Raw genomic sequence first — 19,446 nt, 5'->3', positions numbered from 1 at the left:
TGCTTTGTGATTTATAAGGATGTCTACAATTATCAGAGGCTGTCTACAAATTTTTCCTAAATACTAAAATTAAGAAAATATTACTTCTCAAGTCTTTCATCTAAAACCAAAGTTAATTTTAACACATAGCACATAGAGGCTGTGATTTCAGTTTAGAAACAATGTATCATCAGAATGCTGGGTTTCAAATCCTAGGTCTACTCTTATTAAGTCTCCTGGGGCAAGTAATAATTTTGAATGTGGGAAGTGAATGAGATAATAATAAAATAGAAAACAGTACACACAGAAGCTGGTCCATAATGGGCAAGCAATAGCTATAACAAATAATAAACACAGCAGCTGTAATCTATGATCTTAAAGAAACTGGCCATTCCTGAGTCTGAATAACGGTTTATTAATAAAAAAGTTTCTGTGAAAGGCTCTTCCTTCCTCTCACCTCCCATCTATCCAAGTAGTGCAAGGATGCTATTCCAGGGTTTTTAAAGGCCACTTAGTCAGCCTTTTGAACCTTGTTTATGGCTATCCATTATTCTTGTCTTGGCCATTAGTCTCGGGAAGGGAAAGATTAATAACTCTCACACAAAATTCTGATAGTAGCCTTTTGAACTAGGGATTCCTTACTTTTTTTAACACAAGGAAACAAGTTAAAAATCTGCAGAAACAAAGTAGGTAAACTTAACTGTTGCTACCAAAACCTTTTATTTCTGATGCTTTATTCCTCTACTTTTCTTCCTTCGTGTCTCTTCTGACACTTTTCCACGCTACTTTTATAAGAAAGTCTATCATAAGGCCGGGTGTGGTGGCTCATACCTGTAATCCTAGCACTTTGGGAGGTCAACACAGGTGGAACTCCTGAGGTCAGGAGTTCAAAACCAGCCTGGCCAACATGGTGATACCCCATGTCTACTAAAAATACAAATATTAGCCATACATGGTGGCGCATGACTGTAATCCCAGCTACTCAGGAAGCTGAGGCAGGAGAATTGCTGGAATCTCCTACTGAGGAAGTTGCAGTGAGCTGAGATCATGCTACTACACTCCAATTTGGGTGACAGAGCAAGATGCCAACTCAAAAAAAAAAAAAAAAAAAGTCTATCATAGATATCAACACTAAATTATGGACCTATTTTTATTGTTCAGCAAAGTAATCAAACACGGCTTGAATATTCAGTTCATCTTGGCTTTCGCAGAACTTTCATTCTTCCTTTTCTACATTTTAAGAATTATCATCTCACACATGCTGAGGAATGCGAAGTCAATTAAAATTAAAGACAACCTTAGCATAGAATAGAGCCATTTACAATTTATTTGTAAATATGCTACATCTGCGATAACTCTAAATATCAACTCCTGCAGCAAGACAAAGAAATTTCAAAAGAATCATAAGAATGAGATCCTCCTCATATGGCAGTGAAGCAAACATTAAAAACCAGAAGAAAGGAAGAGACTGTCAGGGAGTTTATATGGTTTAATAAAGGTCTTCAAGTTGAACCATGTGAAAGTATGCCATAGATGGCAGGACATTCACCCCTATAAAACATAAATACACACACAGACAAGACAAGTATAAAAAACGTAAACAACTGTTGATTCTAGGTGGTCTAGGTGACTCAAAGGTGATTATTACACTATTCTTTCAACTTTTTTGAATTTTGAAAATTGTCACAATTAAAAGCTGGAAAAAGGAAGGGCTTTAAAGTTGAGAGTAGACCTTAGTCTTAATGTAAAGCAACAGAAGCCAAATGAAAACAATAAGAAATAAAGATTAAAAAGTAAAATTTAGGGTGGAAAAATGTTCTAGGAGCAGGAACAATGATCTCAGAAGAAGTCAATTTATTAAATAGGAAAAAGTAGTAGAATTTGCAGTATATCTGAAAACCAAAGAACATTCACAACGACAGATCCTGAAGACCATGAGAAATTCAATCAGCCAATACATGCATTTAATACCCACAATGTCCTATACTAGACATTTTGGTTGGTAAAATAATACAAATCCATGAATACTTGCCTTCAAAGAATTTATAATCCAGACAGAAACACAAGGTATATGATACAGTTTGAATATTTGTCCTTGCCTAAATCTCATGTCAAATTGTATTCTCCAATGTTGGAGGTGGGGCTTGCTGGGAGGTGACTGGATCATGAGGGTGAATTTGTAATGAAGGGTTTAGCACCATCCATCCCTTTTGGTGCCATGCTTGTACAGCCTGCAGAATTGTGAGCCATTTAAATATCTTTTCTTTATAAATCACCCAGTCTCAGGTGGGTTTCTTTATAGCAATGCAAGAATAGCCTAATAAAGAAAATTGGTGCCGAGGATGGGGTATTGTTATAGATACCTGAAAATGAGGAACTCGTTTTGGAACTGGGAAACAGGCAGAGTATGGAGGGCTCAGAAGAGATGAAGATGAGGGAAAGTTTGGAACTTCTTAGAGACTGTTTAAATGGTTGTGACCAAAACATTGATAGTGATATGGACAGTAAAGTCAGGCTGCTGAGGTCTGAGATGGAAATGAGAAACTTATTGGGAACTTATAAGCAAAAGTCACACGTGTTATGCCTTAGCAAAGAGCTCGACTGCATTCTATTTCTGCCCTAGGGATCTGTGGAAGCCTGCACTAAACAGTGACAAACTAGTATATCTGGCAGAAGAAATGTCTAAGCAGCAAAGTGTCCACAACCTACCTTAGCTGAGGGATCAAATAAATTATTTAAAGCTGGAATTTATGTTTAAACAGGAAGCAGAGCGTAAATATTTGGAAAATTTGCAGTGTAACCATGTGGCAAAGAAAAAAAGAGTTTTTTTCTGGAGAGAAATTCATGCAGGCTGTGCAGCAACCATGTGCTACAGATATCTGCATAAAAGAGAGCCAAGTGCTAATATCCAAGACAATGGGGAAAAGGCTTCAAAGGCATTTCAGAGACCTTTGCAGCAGCCCCTCCCATCACAGGCCCAGAGCCCCAGGAGGACTGAATGGGTTCATGGGCAAACCCAGGGCCCCACTGCCCTGTGCAGCCTTGGGATCCCAGTATCCAGGCTGCTCCAGCTCCAGCCATGGCTCAAAGAGGCTGAGGTACAGCTCAGGCTGTCATTTGCAGAATGCAAGTCTTGGTGGCTTCCATGTGGTGTTAAGCCTGTGGGCACACACAGTTCAAGACTGAAGAATGCTTGGCAGCCTCCGCCTAGATTTCAGAGGATGAGAAAACCTGGGTGCCCAGGCAGAAACCTGCGGCAGGGATGGAACCCCCACAGAGCACCTGTAGCAGGGCAGTGTGGAGGGAAATGTGGGGTTGAAGCCCCATACAGAGTCCCCACCAGGGTACTCCCTAGTGGAGCTGTTAGAAGTGGAACACTGTCCTCCAGACTCCAGAATAGTAGATTCATTGGCAGTGTATACCCTGTGACTGGAAAAAGCTACAAGCATGCAACAACCTGTGAGAGCAGCTGTGGGGGTTGAACTCTGTAAAGCTACAGCGGTGGAGCTGCCCAAGGCCTTGGGAGCCCACCCCTCCTATCAGTGTGACCTGAATGTGGGACATAGAATCAAAGGAGATTATTCTGGAGCTTTAAGATTTAAGGACTACCATGCTGGATTTTCAGACTTGCATGGGGCCTGTAGCCCCCTTCTTTTGGTCAATGTATCCCTTTCAGAATGGGAATATCTACCCAATTCCTATATCCCCTTTGGAAGTAAGTAACTTGTTTTTGCTTTTTTATTTTACAGGCTCATAGGCAGAAGGGACTTTCCTTGTCTCAAATGAGACTTGGACTTGGGGCTTTTGAGTTAATGCTGGAATGAGTTAAGATTTGGGAGGACTATTAGGAAGGCATGATTATATTCTACAATGTAAGAAGGACATGAGATTTGTGGAGGCCAGGGGTGAAATGATACAGTTTGAGTATTTGTTCCAACCAAAATCTTATGTCAAATTGTAATCCCTAATGTTGGAAGCAGGGCCTGGTGGGAAGTGACTAGATCATTGGGGTGGACTTCTAATGAATGGTTTAGCACCATTCCCTTGGTGCTGTCCTTGTGATGGTGAGTGAGTTCTTATGAGGTCTGCTTGTTGTAAAGTGTGGCATCTCCCCCACCAAAAAACTCTCTTTTCCTTCTTTTACCATGTGATATGCCTGCTCCTGCTTCACCTTCTGCCGTGAGTAAAAACTCCAAGACTCCCCTTAGAAGCCAAGTGATGTCCTTGCCATGCTTGTACAGCTGCAGAACTGTGGGCCAATTAAACCCCTTTTCTTTATAAATTACCCAGTCTCAGGCATTTCTTTATAGTAACACAAGAACAGCCTAATACAGTATGTATTAAAATTTTTAAAAAATTGACAGAGCTATTTATATGTTCTTAGAGTAGTTATGAATCTCTGTGTGATTTGTATGTGTGTTTTGTTTGTTTGGCTTTTTTTTTTAGATAGTGTCTCAGTCTGTCACCCAGGCTGGAGTGTAATGGCACAATCATGGCTCACTGCAGCTGCCTAGATCTCCTGGATTCAAGTAGTCTTCCCACCTCAGCCTCCCAAGTAGCTGGGACTACAGATTCATGCCACCAGGCCTGGCTAATTTTTGTATTTTTAGTTGAGATGGGGTTTCATCATGCCCAAGTTGGTCTTGAACCCCTAGGCTCAAGCAATCTGCCCACCTTGGCCTCCCAAAGCACTGGAATTACAGGTGAGAGCCACTGTATCCAGCTGACTGTTTCCTTATCATCAAAATAGCATGACCTACATGAGGGCAATATCTGATTTATTTAAGGTCATTTTCCACTCTAAACATCTTTATTCACCATCCAGAAGAGTTAAGTCCATCTCCTCCCAGAAATTTGCCTTAAATAGGGACAGATACTCTAGATTATCACTGATGTTACTAGAGCTTCATTACTTGTTTCACAGGCCCACTTACAAACTGTCCCTACCTAGGTTATTTCAAGCATGAAAAGTTTTGACAACGTCAAACATTTTAAGGAAGTTGCAGAATCCTAAGTCACTTAGGGAAACCAAGACTGATTACAATCCTGTACTAAGAAATTTTTTATGGAAATCGTTTTATTTAGAATTCTATAGTCTTCCTTTTAAATCTTTCTCTCAAAAGTACAATTTTATTTCTAGTCCTAATCTGCTGATTCCATACCTGATTCCAGCTGTGGTCACAACTAGAGTTTATTCTATTGTTTTAACAAGGCACATGCACCACGCCACAGGACGATACTTTTTCCCATTTCCTGGTTCCTTTGTTTCTTTTATTCCACCTTACACTACTATCATCACATCTGTCCCACTCCACACTTACAACTGGATTTTCAAGGGAGAAAGAAATCTCAGTGAAAAAATGTGACTATACAAGGGTCATGGCAAATGACAAGTCACAAAAGGGTTTGAGATATGGAGGCCATAAATAAGGAAATCTATGGAAGCTTCAACTACTTAATATTAGAGAATTCCACAGTGGAGCGTTTCTGAAGATGGGAAGTCTTAACTCAGACACAATAAAAGTCTCAAGAGGAATGCTGGGACTCACAAATGCTGGTTTATGAGCTCTCAGTCATCTCATCAGCAATGCCCAGAAATTGATCTCCTAGACAATTACCAGGGTTCTTTCCCCAAAGCCCTGAAAAATAAAATTTCAATTTTAGACTGTATCAGAAAAAGGAATAATTTAAAACCTGACTACTTAAATATTACATAGACATATCAAGGCTGCTGTGAATATGACTGCACTCTAGCCTAGGTGACAGAGCAAGACTGTTTCTGAAAAATAAAATGAAATGAAAATTACATAAAACAGAGAATGTTTTGTTGAACTGTCCAAGTCCAGTGTGATAAGCAGTCAGGGTTCCCCAAGGGAAAGGCAAAGAAGAAGAGTGCTCAGAGTACAAGACAGTGTCGAAGAACCCAGGCTTTGGATTCAGTCTTGGGTTTGTTTGCATCCTGGCTCTACTACTTACTAGTTCTGTGTACTCGAGACAGCTACTAAATCTTATTGAGCTTCTGTTTCCCAATCTAAATATCATAGGGACGTTACGAAGTTTAGCTAAGGCATATACAAAACACACAAATCGTAGTCTTTACTACTATTATTAGCAAAGGGCAATAAACAGGTTTGAAAAATGAGAAGGGGAGCAAAAAAGGGTAAAATTCACAAATTTTCTCCAAAGTCTTTCATAGTTAATTTTAATGAAAATAGAATGCAATTGTTGGGATACATGTAAAGCAGCTACAATTAACTACAAAACTTACTGAGAGACCATAATGATAGAAGACTTCAGGACAGAAAGACACAATTTTACTTATAGACTTTTCTTGCTTTCTTCATTCTAACTCTCAGATTCACTATAATGAACAATCACAGTTTTAAAATTATTTTACTTAAAAATTTAATTTCTGAAAGGCAAACTTTCTCAGTTTCACATACCTTTCCACAACAAGGAATAATTGTTGGAATGTGTATTTACCATAGTCAAAGTTATTCCTTCCAATGCCAAATTTCAGATTTAAAACACGGAGGCCCAAACACTAATGAGTTCCCAGAAGCTAAGAATCAATGCTCTTATTCCAGAGAAAACTGATAATGTGAAACTAAATATCGATAAATTATCACTATACCAATAAATACAAATACACATTATGTTTTTTTCTTTAAATACTTGAAAATCTTGAAAATACCTGTGTGGTCAAATTAAAACAGATACATATATATTCATTCTGCGTCTGTTCAGATCAACATTCAGGACTATTTTCTTAAATTTGACTCATTCCAGTATTTATACACAACTGCTCCCAGAATAACAAATACAACTTATAAAATGCTTCTAGAAATAACTACCAAGAAAGGAAAGTATGACTCTAAGCAATTTTCCTTTTTATTAAAAAGTTGTTAAATTCGGCCAGGCGCGGTGGCTCAAGCCTGTAATCCCAGCACTTTGGGAGGCCGAGGTGGGTGGATCACAAGGTCAAGAGATCGAGACCATCCTGGTCAACATGGTGAAACCCCGTCTCTACTAAAAATACAAAAAATTAGCTGGGCATGGTGGCGCATGCCTGTAATCCCAGCTACTCAGGAGGCTGAGGCAGGAGAATTGCCTGAACCCAGGAGGCCGAGGTTGCAGTGAGCCGAGATCGCACCATTGCACTCCAGCCTGGGTAACGAGCGAAACTCCGTCTCAAAAAAAAAAAAAAAAAAGTTGTTAAATTCATTGAAACATTCTTTTTAACCACTAGGGGGTATAATTGGTCATTTTCCTTTACAGCAAAGGAAAAAAATTGTAATCTTTCATCTAAGAACATGATCTATCCATCAAACAGTAAAGAAGTGGCAGATGTTTTGGAGAATTAACACTATTTTTAGTTCTTAGGTCTGAATTCGGGTTGACAACCCAATAATTACTTGAAAGTTAAAAGCAGCAAAGGTGAACTGCTTGCTAATCTTCACCTCTTAGCCGCCAGAATGCTACTCAGCACTCTAAGATTTGATCTAAAGCTAAAAAGCATGTAGCTAACTCAAAGAGTCAAAACTTTTAGAAAGTAAATCAGAACTCCGTACTTTGCCTGGAAGATCTACTCACTTATAATCAGGGCTTTATTCTACTTATTGCAGTCACATAGTCTCCCTTGATTTTAAGAAAGCAGAGTCTACAGGAAAGAAACACCACAGCTCAATCTGTTATTACTATGGTTTCAAAACCTAAAAAATAAGGCAAATAAAAGAAACATACTAAAAGACACAGAAACGTCAACAGCAATGGAAGTAAAGCATTTAAAAAGTGTCTAGGCCAGGTGTGGTGACTCATGCCTATAATCCCAGCACTTAGGGAGGCTGAGGCAGGTGGATTACCTGAGCTCAGGAGTTCGAGACCAGCCTAGCCAACATGTGAAACCCCGTCTCTACTAAAAATACAAAAATTAGCTGGGCGTGGTGGTGGGCACCTGTAATCCCAGCTACTCGGGAGGCTGAGGCAGGAGAATCGTTTGAACCCAGGAGATGGAGGTTGCAGTGAGTTGAGATCACACCACTGCACTCCAGCCTGGATGACAAGAGCGAAACTCCATCTCAAAGAAAAAAAAAGTGTCTTAGGGACCATCACATCACTATTAAGTTGATAAAAATTAAAATAGTGTGGTGACACAAGGTATTATTTAGTTAAAGGCACTGTAAATCAATTCTATCATCGTTTAAAGAAATCTGTCAATACTAAACAGAACCACAAAATTTCTTGTCTTTGCCTAGAATTTTATATTTGGGAATATGCAAATGACTGCTAAATACACTGTAGCAAAGCTACTCATAATAGAGAAAAATTGGGGCCAATCTAAATGCCCTACAATAAGAAAGGTTAAGCAAACCATAGTATAGGAATAGAATGAAACAGTATAGGCTGTAAAAAGCAAAAAGAATGTGCACCACCTCAATATTCAAATGCATGCACATGTAAAATAACTTAAAAAAAAAAGGAGACCATCAAAACATACTCAAGCTATCTATGAAGGCTAAGATTATTAATCAGAAGCTAAAGCAATATAAATATAATTTTATGTTCACTGGACTCCTGTTTCTCTACCAGTGAATTCAACATAAAATAATTTTTAAACAGACAAAATTACTAAATCCTCAGGGTTCTTCTGATTCTCTCAATTTACATCCTGAACTAAATGTACAATACAAACATTACAGTACATAAAAACACAAAACTACCTAAATTATATACATATTAAAGATATATTTGTCTCTACACTATCACAACAATGACAAATATTGCACTTTTCCTCTAAGAAATGCAAAACACCTTCCAAGGGGAATACGTAATAAATATGATTATCCCTATTTTACAGATGGAAAACCTGTTGGTAACAGTATCAACAACCTGCCCAATTTATCCAACTTCAGATTCACTACCTTGACAGCATCTTTTGGAAAGAATTATTTCCATTTCACAACTCTCATTTCTAATTTTTAAAAGAAGTTCCTTCCACTTTTCTGAATAACGTGTGCAAGACTGTCCTTCTTAATACAGAATGGATAAGAATAAATTATTAATATCCTGATTGAAGTAATACAAATTTAAACTGTTTGTTATTTATAACATCATCTTTGAAAGGCAAAGAAAAGAAGTATGAAAGTTTATTTCAAGTTCTTTACATCAGTTAAGTCACATCGTAGGAAAAACGCTAAAAGTACACCCTCTGCTCTTCTAAGAGTTGTTTCCATTAACCAGATGTGAGTGTAGCTGGCAATAAAAGTAAAAATCCAAACATTTCAGAAAAATGATCTACTCTGCCTGTTTTATCTCTATACCTATGAAAATTAAAAATCCAAAATGACCCCCAAGATTAACTAAAAAATAACTATAATACAACCTAGCCACTTACCAAAGGACCTGTTGAGAAAACAATCTAACTGGCAGACCACCTGTAAGTTTCACTTATTCATTTTCTGAAGTCCATTTCAAATGTCACTTCTTCTATACAGCTTTCCTAAAGACTCTAGTTAGTCCACAGATGTTTCCTCTTTTGTGTCTTAAAACACTTTGGACATCATCCTGTGTACTATATCAGATTTCAATAACCTGTCCAGAAGCTTATGTTCCTTACTGTGAGGTTCCTAGTGGGCAGGAAATGTATTTTTCATCTTTGAGGCACTAGGAATAGAATATACAACTGCTGTTAAAATTAAAGACCAAATACTAGCTTTAAAGGTTGGTTACTAATATATTTAATGAAAAACCAGTGTACTTACAAGTCTAGATCTCCCTTCCATGTGGAAGCACAAGAGGAAGGGATTCTTTCAGTCAGAATACTCAAAAATGAGTGAAAGCTTCTTACGCTGCAGAGTGATCTTAAGTACTGAACTGCTGATTTTAGTAAACCTTAGATCCTTAGATATTTTTTATAGATATAAGTCTTTGCAAACATGTATAAACATGTCATTCAGAATAGCTGACAACCTAAACAGAAACTGCAAAATGTTATGAAAAATTTAATAGCTTATCTAATGCCCTAAAATAACCTCAAAACTCACAGCTATAGTAAAGCTAGCAGTAATAAAATAAACACCAGCTTAAAAAAAATCAAACTTAGTAAATAAGCCTATTTATAGATTGTAAAAGTTTGCTGAACGATTATTTGAATTGTTAAAATCATTAAAGATTTCAAAGAGATCCTCATCCCCCAAATGTTAAGTTTTAAATAAACTTAACAAAATAATTGTGTCTATTTACTGTAAACTCCTACGCCAGATAATCTAAAAGCAGGTTACTTTACTCAGGCCTCTTTTACTAGCAATTAAACTGAAAACATTGAGTGTGAATGTTTTAAGAGATCAAAGTTTTCAAGACTTGCCCTAGGAAAATACTAGTTACTCTCATCATTTGCCCTTTTAAGTGTTTAAAACCATCTCAGAGAAACTAGTGAGATCTGGTATCTTTTATTTGTGTATTAAAATCTTTTACACTCAACAGTCTGAAATCCAGTGTCTAAACCATTACAGCAACTCTTTATTAATGCAGTTTGTGCGGTTCCGGGTGTTACACTCCACAAATAAGGAACCAACTTATATTTGTGAGGCGAGATATCAAAGTCCTAGAAAGAACAAGCTCTTCTAAGCAACCAGGAGGTTCCAGGAAAGTGCAATTAAACAGGAAGCAATGAAGTTAAAAGTTAATGAAAACTGTAACCAGGCTGAGTGTTGCTCACATGCAGGGAGTCGGTCACCCGCTTCCTTAGCGTAGGTGATACACGGCTGTGAGCGAACATTCAAGCGTGGACCAAAGCTCTGCGGCGTGAAGCCCAACGCCAAGGGCGCTCCACACACAGTCTCTGTTCCAGGAAAACTGAATACAGCTGCTCGTGCTACTTGGCCTGCAAGACGCGAGGCGAGTCTGAGGCCCACTGAGTCCTCCAGAATGGACCCTTGCAAGGGCTAGCGCTGTTCCAGGGCCCCCCACCCAAAGCCCAGCAGACTCCAAAAGCTTCTGGGGAAACAACCCCACCCACTGCAACGCCCCCTTCCCACGCTCCCACCCCGGGATCAGCTCCCCCGGATAGGGGCGACTTCCCCTTCCGAAAGTGCATCAAGGGGCTCGCCAGGCCTCACCCACCTTGCACTCGTCGCTCTGTTTTTCTTGGTCGCAGAAGTTGACGGGCGCCAGGCCGGGCAGGTAGAAAGCGCCGCTCCGGCGCGGGCCAGGAGCCGCCCCCAGCAGGAGCAGCGACAGCAGCAACAGCCGCGGCCACCGAGCTGGAGACGACGCCGGCAGCCTCGCGTTCATGACGGCTGTTTCGGGGAAAGGGCAACCAAGCCTAGGGGATGAAAAGGGAAGGAGGGGTGGGGAGGCTCGGAGACCACCACAGGCCGCCGGAGATAAGGGAGGCCGGCCCCGGGACGGCTAGTTCCGGTTGCGCTAGGAGACACCCTGCGTCCCGCAACAGAAACCGAACCGGACCGCGACCGAGCATGCGCACCGCCCTTTGCACATGCTCAGTGAGAGGGGTCGCAAGCACCCACAGGAGTTTCCGGGAGGAAACGGGGGCCAAATCCACTTTCCGGGTTTTTCGCGCGCCGGCTGGGGTGGTTGCTGGGAGAGATGTTCCGGCCCTTTCACGTTCCTATTCCGAATTCCGATCTAGAGCTCCCAGGCGTGGGGGCCGTGGAGCGTTGCGGTCGCAAGCCGTCCCCCATTTGCTGCTGGGTCTTACAAATTTCTCGTATCCATCATAGGATTTCTCTACCACAGTGCCCGCGGCACGCCAGTCCCTATGACAGAAAGCATCTGCTGATGGAGGCGGAGTTGGGAGAGGAAAAGTTCGGGAGACACCTGGTTGAGAGCAGGCTAAGAAAACAAATGGGGAGGAACTAGCCACAAGTCCTGAAATAGCCACTCAGGGGCATCTGCATGGACAGTTTCCAAGCTTTGGATGCAGTGATGTATTCTTGCGTTGGGCAGTGATTGTGTGCACACATCTCTCTAAGGGAGAGTGGAAATGGAGTGGGGGGGGGAAATGGGAGTAGGCGAATAGAGGGTAGCGTTGACATTTCTTTTCTTCAAAGGGAGACCAGAGCACACCTGAGACCTCAGTGAAGAAAGTAGTTCTGGCGAATCGGATTAATATGGTATGAGCAAGATTGTCACTTTTCCCACTGATGATGTGATATGGTGTACGCGTGTGTAATGCACACACGTGTATGGGTGTGTTGCGTCTTCTGAGTTTTTTTCAAGGAGAAACTTTTTAGTGACCTGAAAAAGTTAATTCAGTTGGCTACACTAGAGTTCAATCGAAAACTTCAAAAGAGTGCATCATCTTAAGCTACCTAACAGAATCACAACCTCCAGCTCAGAATTCAAGAATGGGCAAGTTTGTGAAATAGGAAGCTCAGGAAAGTTTGGGGGCCAGTGAACTCCTATTTATTTAAAGTTCTTGGGGCTGCTTGGACTTTCTTCCCAGGGAAGGTTTATAACTTTCATCAGATTTCCAAAGGGACCTAGGACCCTGCAAGCTGATCCATATAGTGGGGCAGCCAAGTCAATCAAGAGAGAACTGGGAGGTGGATAAAAACGTTCATCTTAAGGTTGTTGTGAAGATTAAGTGAAAAATGTAGAGAAAGTGCTGAGCACATCCCTTGGCCCAAGGAATGACATCATTTTTTCTTTTTAAATAACAAAAGCTAATCTGGCAGGGCCTGAGCAGAAAATTGTGCCTAGGTGGCTTCCCTTTCACGTCCTCACCCTCAAATAAATCAACGTATTCACTGAAATTTGGGCTAGGGGAAAACTGTAAGATATTCTGTATTTGGAAGTCATGGAGATTTGCAACAAAAAAGGAAACACATGTTTTCTCCAAATAGGAAAGAGGAGGAAACAAAAATTAACATTTTTGATCACTTTTTTTCTAGCACCACTAAAACTTGACCTTCTTTATATCTCAATGCCCACATCCCAAATATTTCCTGTTTTCCAGGAAACGGCGTCACTACCCATCTCTTCTCAGGCCTCAACCCTGGAGGATAACCTAATTTCTCACTCCCTCACTCCCTACCTGCAGTCCTTCAGCAAGTCCCGTTGGTTGGGCTGCTAAACTATGGACTAAATCTTTTCAGTACTTTCCATGCCCACAGCTACCACTCTGGTCCAAGCCAAATTCTTAGTTCCCCTGGACTTCTTACTGCAGTAGCCTCTCAGCTTCCACTCTTGGCAAAAACAATTTTATAAAACCTGAAATCCCTTAATGCCTACCACTCGTCTGCTTAAACCTTGGCATCCCACATCTACTGCTATCAGAGAGGATCACGTTTGTTGTCTTCTTCCCCCATTTATTTGTAAGTTCCACGGTAAGGACCTGCTCCTACATCCCACACCTGTACATCCACAGAGCCTGGAGACCGCAGGCGCGGGGAAAGCACTCCACGACTCTCACTGGCCAGGACACAAGAGTGCTGGATCTGAATCTGGAGCCAGACTTTCAGCGCTGAAATAAACCTGAGGTTTTCCAGAGACATTTAACTTCGTTTTACAGTCAAGGATTCACCTAAGAAAGGGGAGTGACTTCCTGCAGTAACCCAGCCACTCTAGAGAGGGAGCCCACCACGACCTGGGAGTCTTAAAAGTCAGCAACCTTTTCCCCTCCAAAGCGCAATGTTCCCTCAATCCCCCGCGCGCGGCACCAGCAAAAACCCGGAGAAGCGGAGCCTTTCTCAAGGAAAATGACCTCCAAACTCACGCTACCCGCTCGACCGGTGCGCGGGTCACGCATGCGCAAGGCCGACCCGCCGCACCCCGCCAACTCCTATTCGGACACGTCATCTAGGTCGGCCGAGGTCCGATGGAAAGGGAAGGGATCGGGGCTTGGCCGCGGGGCGGAGAGGTCCCCCTACTTCCGGATCCGGCCTCTCCTGGGCAACTCCTCGCTCGGGGTTCCTTGGTTACCTGGCAGCGGTGCCTACTCGAGGCCAGGGAGTGGCGGAGAGAGAGATCGTCCGCCCTCCACGCAAGCCACAAAATGGAGGCCCCCGCTAGAGTGGCAGTTCCGGTGGCAAACTGGAAAGAAATGAAGTTTTTCCTTCATTCTCCCCACGACCGTGAGGCTCCTTTTCTCAAAGTACTAATACTTTTATTGGGACTGTAAAACTTGAGGGATATGACTTTTTCCTTTCCTCTGCTTCAGATTGCATTTGCTAACTGATTTACTGCCAATACTATGTGCTGTCATATTCATAGAGACAAAGTAGCAGTGGTGGTAGAGAGGCTAGGGAAGGAGGGATGGGGATTTGCTGTTTAATGGGCAGAGAGTTGCAGATATGGGTTGGTGAAAAAGTCGGGATGAATGGTGATGACTGCACAACAATGCAAATATACTAAAGTCACAGAAGTGTACACTTAAAAATGGTTAGGCGGTAAGTTTTCTATTATGTGTATTTTACCACTATTTATTTTTATTTTAATTTATTTTTTTGAGACAAAGTCTCACTTTTGCCCAGGTTGGAGTGTAGTGGCGCGATCTTGGCTCACTGCAATCTCCACCTCCCTGGTTCAAGCGATTCTCCTGCCTCAGCCTCCGGAGAGGCTGGGGATTGCAGGCGTCCGCAACCATGCCTAGCTAATTTTTGAATTTTTAATAGGACGGGTTTCACCATGTTGGCCAGGCTATGCTGGTCTCTAACTTGTGATCTCAGGCGATCCGCCTGCCCCAGCCTCCCAAAGTGCTTGGATTACAGGCGTGAGCCACCACACAAGGCCCAACAATTTTTTTAAAAATGTCATTTGTTTCTTCTACTCCTCTCTGCCAAAATAATTTGGACAGCCTTTTCTGAGTTTCCCATGATGACTTCTGTATAAGATTGTCAGATATAGTAAATAAAAGTACAGTATGCCCAGGTGAATTTTAATTTCAGATGATAAATGATTTTTTAGTATAAGTACATTCCAACTATTCCATGGGACATAAGGATATTTTATCTGATCACCCTACTTTTGTGTTAAAATTATTAGCAAAACTGCTCCCATTTTCAGGAAGTACACACTGAACTCCACTAGTGATACAGGAGAATAGGGTCTGGAGACAGAACCTGAAGTTGTTTCACACTGACTTCCTACAGCCATTTGGAAAGGAAAACCCTAACTTTCCACTCCTAAGTAGCAAAAGGCCCAGAGGCTACTCCCTTTACAAATCCCCACCTTTTCTGTGCTGCAGCTGGAAAACTGAAAATAACCTCTGACTGGTTGCTTTCTGCAAGAATCTGATGTTTCCATAGAGTGTAAATTTGTAACTTCACTTGATTACAAGGCCAAGATTGCAGGGCCAAGTCTTCCTTTGCATAGAAGTGCAACTTTGTAACTTCACTTTAGCCTCTGATTGCAGGCCACCACTTCATTTGCATAGAGTGAACACCAAGTAAGTGGCCAATGGGAAACCCCTAGGGGTTATTTGAACCCGAGGAGATTCTACATCGGGGCCCTTGAGCTGCTACTTGGCCAGCTCTCACACTGTGGAATGTACTTTGATTTTCAATAGATCTCTGCTTTCCTTGCTTCATTCTTTCCTTGCTTTGCTGTGTGTTTTGTCCAATTCTTGGTTCAAAAGAACCTGGACAACTTGCAGCAAGACCCTCTACTGGTAACATATTTTGGTAAGCCAGGTAGGAGGGAAGCCCAAAGTTTGGGATTTATTTTTCTCCTCTCTTTTCCTCTCTGCTACATATAGGAGAATCTTTCTGTTTTCCTTTCCAACTCGTGACCCTCTGTGAACAGTGCCTATGCACGGAAACAACTGCAACTTTCTGGCCGGGGCCACTCTGGTGAAACTGAAAGTCTTCCACGTGAAAGCACCTGACCAACACCACAGGGTTCGGATGAGGGACCTGAGTCCTTTTCCTTATTATTATTTTTTGTTGTTGTTGTTTGTTTGTTTTTGAGGGGTGTGGTATTTTTAGTAGAGACAGGGTATCACCATGTTAACCAGGATGGTCTTGATCTCCTGAGCCTCTTTGATCTCCGATCCACCTGCCTCGGCCTCCCAAAGTACTGGGATTACAGGCATGAGCCACTGCACCTGACTTTGTTTTTGATTTTCTAAGTTCTATTCCTTTTCTCCTTCTTCTGATATTCCTTTTTCTCTTTTTCAGTCTTTGAGCTGCTGTTTTCTAGTAGCTCCTTGGCGATTGAGGGGAACTGGTGGGGGCTACTCTCTTGTGTTGTCTGAAGGCCAAGGAGTGAACAGGGATGGCTGCCCTGCCTGGAAGAGGGAAATTCTATTTTCTATCCTTTCCAGTTATAGTCCCTGATCTCTACATGTGATGGAGTTGGCAGCAGAAGCTCATCCTGGACGAACTCACACACATTTCAGGCAACTTAAGCCTTCTTTTCTTATGCTAAATGTTTACCTTTACCTACTCATCTGGGTAAAGGACAGACTAGCTGTGTAAAAAAAGGTTATACAAGTCAGAGGGTCTGGGCATGTCGTAGGTGGTCTGTGTGGGGCATGGGGTGTGTGTGGGGGAAACTCATGAAAGGGAATGTATTATTGCCTAATTTAAAGGGTTACATTTAAAGGGTTAAAGGGTTGTTTAAGTAGGATAGAAAAGCCTTAAGGAAAGTTCATAGACGGTGCTCAGTGGTGGAGGGAACCATTCCAAAGCAGTGCCAGCACCCATCTAAGGTCAGAGACATCTGACAGACTAAATCAGGGTCCTAAAGTGGGGATGCCCCTGGGGACCCCAGTCTGGATCCAGAATTTTTTCAGGGGGATGCCTTGAGTAAAATTTGGGCCACCTAACGGACCCTCCACTTTTCAAAGTCCTCTTCTGTCCTTCAGACCACTATAGGCTACTCTCTATTCCACCTGATTCCACTGTGAGCAATGCTACACCCCTTCCACCAGATGCCCTGCTTGGCTACATCCTCCACCATTAGAATCAATTTGACCCTGAAAATCTAAAGGGAAAACACATAATTTTTTTCTGCAATATGATTTGGCCCCATTATGACCTCCCCAGCCCCCAACAATGGGCAGACAATGGTAGCCTTAACTATGACACCATCCTGCTATTAGACCTACTTTGCAAGAGGCAGGAAAAATAGTCAGAAATCCCATATGCACAGGTTTTCATGCTCCAATAGAAAAAAAACTAACAATCCGCAAAACTCCCAGAACCCAACCCCCGCAAAGGAAAGTGCTAAGGCAGAACTAGATATTATAGATGACCCCCTTTTACAAGGGCCAGCTGTCTCTCAGGGTGAACAGGAACTACCCCCATAGAGCCCCTTGCCAAGTGCTTCTGAGGTGCAAACACCAGGGACCCTACTAAATCCCCCTCACACTCAGAGATGAACACCATATTCAATTCTCTCTCCAGCCCTGCTACCTCCTAGGAAAGTAGCAGGAGCCAAGGGGCCAGTCCTCTTACAGGCTCCTTTCTCTGTAACTCACATACAATGTAAGGAAAAACTAGGAAGCTATTCCAAGCATCCTAGGAAATTTGCGGATGGGTTCCAGACTTTGACCTTAGCCTTTGCTTTCTCATGGAGAGATGTTCGATTCATCCTAGCAACTTATTACACTCCCTTAGATATAAGCTCCAAAAGCTACAGATGGGCCACAAACTAATCAAAATCAGCTTCTTGATATCACCATTATGGTGTATAACAATCATGACCTGAAGGAAGGAAAAAGGGAACAGAATAAAGAAAAATGGCAAGCCAAAATTATGGCAGCCATCATTGGCCAAGCCCTGAATGTCCAAAGAATGTCTAAGGGAAACCCGAAGGACCATAACGATAATGCCAGCAAAGGTTCCTGCTTCAAATGCAAGGAAAGCGGGCATTAGAGAAAGGCATGTATTACGCACCCCCAACCCTGGCCCCTGCTGTCAATGCAAAGGCACCAGTTGTGGCCCCTGGCACTGGAGAATTGACTGCCTGTGCTCCCACCGAGAGGGTCAGTCAAAACTAGCAGTGTGAAAGGAGGAATTAGATGAAGACCCAAGGGGCTCAGGGTCTTCCTCACTGCCCTTGTCCTGGAACATTGTAATTACTACTGAGGAGCCCCAGCTAACTCTAGACGTCATGGATACCCAAATTTAGTTTCTTTTTGACAAGGGGGGAATTACTCTGTCCTTACTGCTTACACAGGAAAGCCTTTCCTCCCAGTCTGTAAGTGTTATGAGAATGGAAGGGAAGCCATAAACAAGTTCATTGTTTTTTGTTTTTTTTTAATGTTACTTTAAGTTCAGGGATACATATGCAGAATGTGCAGGTTTGTTATATAAGTATACACATGCCATGGTGGTTTGCTGCACCTATCAACCCATGATCTAGGTTTTAAGCCCCACGTGCATTAGGTATTTGTCCTAATGTTCTTCCTCCCCTTGCTCCCCACCCTGAAACAGGCCTTGGTGTGTGATGTTCCCTGTGTCAATGTGTTCTCATTGTTCAACTCCCACTTATTAGTGAGCACATGTAGTGTTTGGTTTTCTGTTCCTGTGTTAGTTTGCTGAGAATGATGGTTTCCAGCTTCATCCATGTCCCTGCAAAGGATGTGAAATTATTTTTTATGGCTACATAGTATTCCATGGTGTATATGTGCAACATTTTCTTTATCCAGTCTATCACTCATGGGCATTTGGGTTGGATCCATCTCTGCTATTGTAAATAGTGCTGCAATAAACATACATGTACATGTGTCTTTGTAGTAGAATGATTTATAATCCCTTGGTTATATATCCAGTAATGGGATTGCTGGATCAAATGGTATTTCTGGTTCTAGATCCTTGAGGAATCGCCACACTGTGTTCCACAATGGTTGAACTAATTTACACTCCCACCAACAGGGTAAAAGCATTCCTGTTTCTCCACAGCCTCGCCAGCCTGTTGTTTCCTGACTTTCCAATGACCACCATTCTAATTCTCATGAGATGGTATCTCATTGCGGTTTTGATTTGCATTTCTCTAATGACCAGTGATGATGAGCTTTTTTTTTTCATATGTTAGTTGGCCACATAAATGTATTCTATTAAGAAGTGTCTGTTCATATCCTTTGCCCACTTTTTGATAGGGTTGACAAACAAGATTATTTACTCCTCCTTTGATTTGTCAATTGGAGAAACAGCTCTTCTAACAGGAATTCCTAGCAGTACCAAGCTGCCCAATCCCCCTGTTGGGAAGAGATATTATGGTTAAAATAGGGCATTACTACAATTTAAGCATCACCCAGTGAAATTGCTGATAGTTCAAAAATGCAGTGTTTCAGGCCACATTAATAAACAGCTTAACCCATTGGCATTGGTATACTGGAAAACTAGGGAAGGCTAAAACAGCAGGGCCAGTCAAAATAGTTTGAAGACCTCAGCTACTTTCCCAATGGAAACAATATTCAATGAAGCAGGAAGCAAGAAAAGGCCTAGGACCCATGGTTGAGGTGTTATTTATTATATGGTCTCCTAAAACCCTGTAATT

The 19,446-nt window shown here is 41.9% G+C and overlaps 1 protein-coding gene and 1 long non-coding RNA gene across 3 annotated transcripts in view; one reads left to right on the top strand and one right to left on the bottom strand.

The window, feature by feature from the left end:
• The window catches only part of TM9SF2 (transmembrane 9 superfamily member 2), a 64,872-nt gene extending 53,424 nt beyond the window's left edge, over nt 1-11,448 (bottom strand). For both annotated transcript variants that reach the window (XM_002742519.7, XM_078373918.1), the window contains exon 1: nt 11,101-11,448. In XM_002742519.7, the coding sequence (XP_002742565.1) occupies nt 11,101-11,271 (171 nt within the window). In that variant the 5' untranslated portion in view covers nt 11,272-11,448. The remainder of the gene's footprint in view (nt 1-11,100) is intronic.
• A 2,341-nt stretch (nt 11,449-13,789) lies between these two features.
• On the top strand, nt 13,790-18,674 carry LOC144582650 (uncharacterized). The gene is made up of 3 exons (XR_013535811.1): nt 13,790-14,095; nt 15,698-15,839; nt 16,119-18,674. It is a non-coding gene; the product is annotated as an uncharacterized LOC144582650 (long non-coding RNA).
• The last annotated feature ends 772 nt before the right edge of the window (nt 18,675-19,446 follow it).

Source organism: Callithrix jacchus, chromosome 1 (assembly GCF_049354715.1).
Source record: "Callithrix jacchus isolate 240 chromosome 1, calJac240_pri, whole genome shotgun sequence".
NCBI classification, from domain to species: domain Eukaryota; kingdom Metazoa; phylum Chordata; class Mammalia; order Primates; family Cebidae; genus Callithrix; species Callithrix jacchus.
Note: the sequence above shows the minus strand (reverse complement) of the source record. Positions and strands in the feature narration are given on the sequence as shown.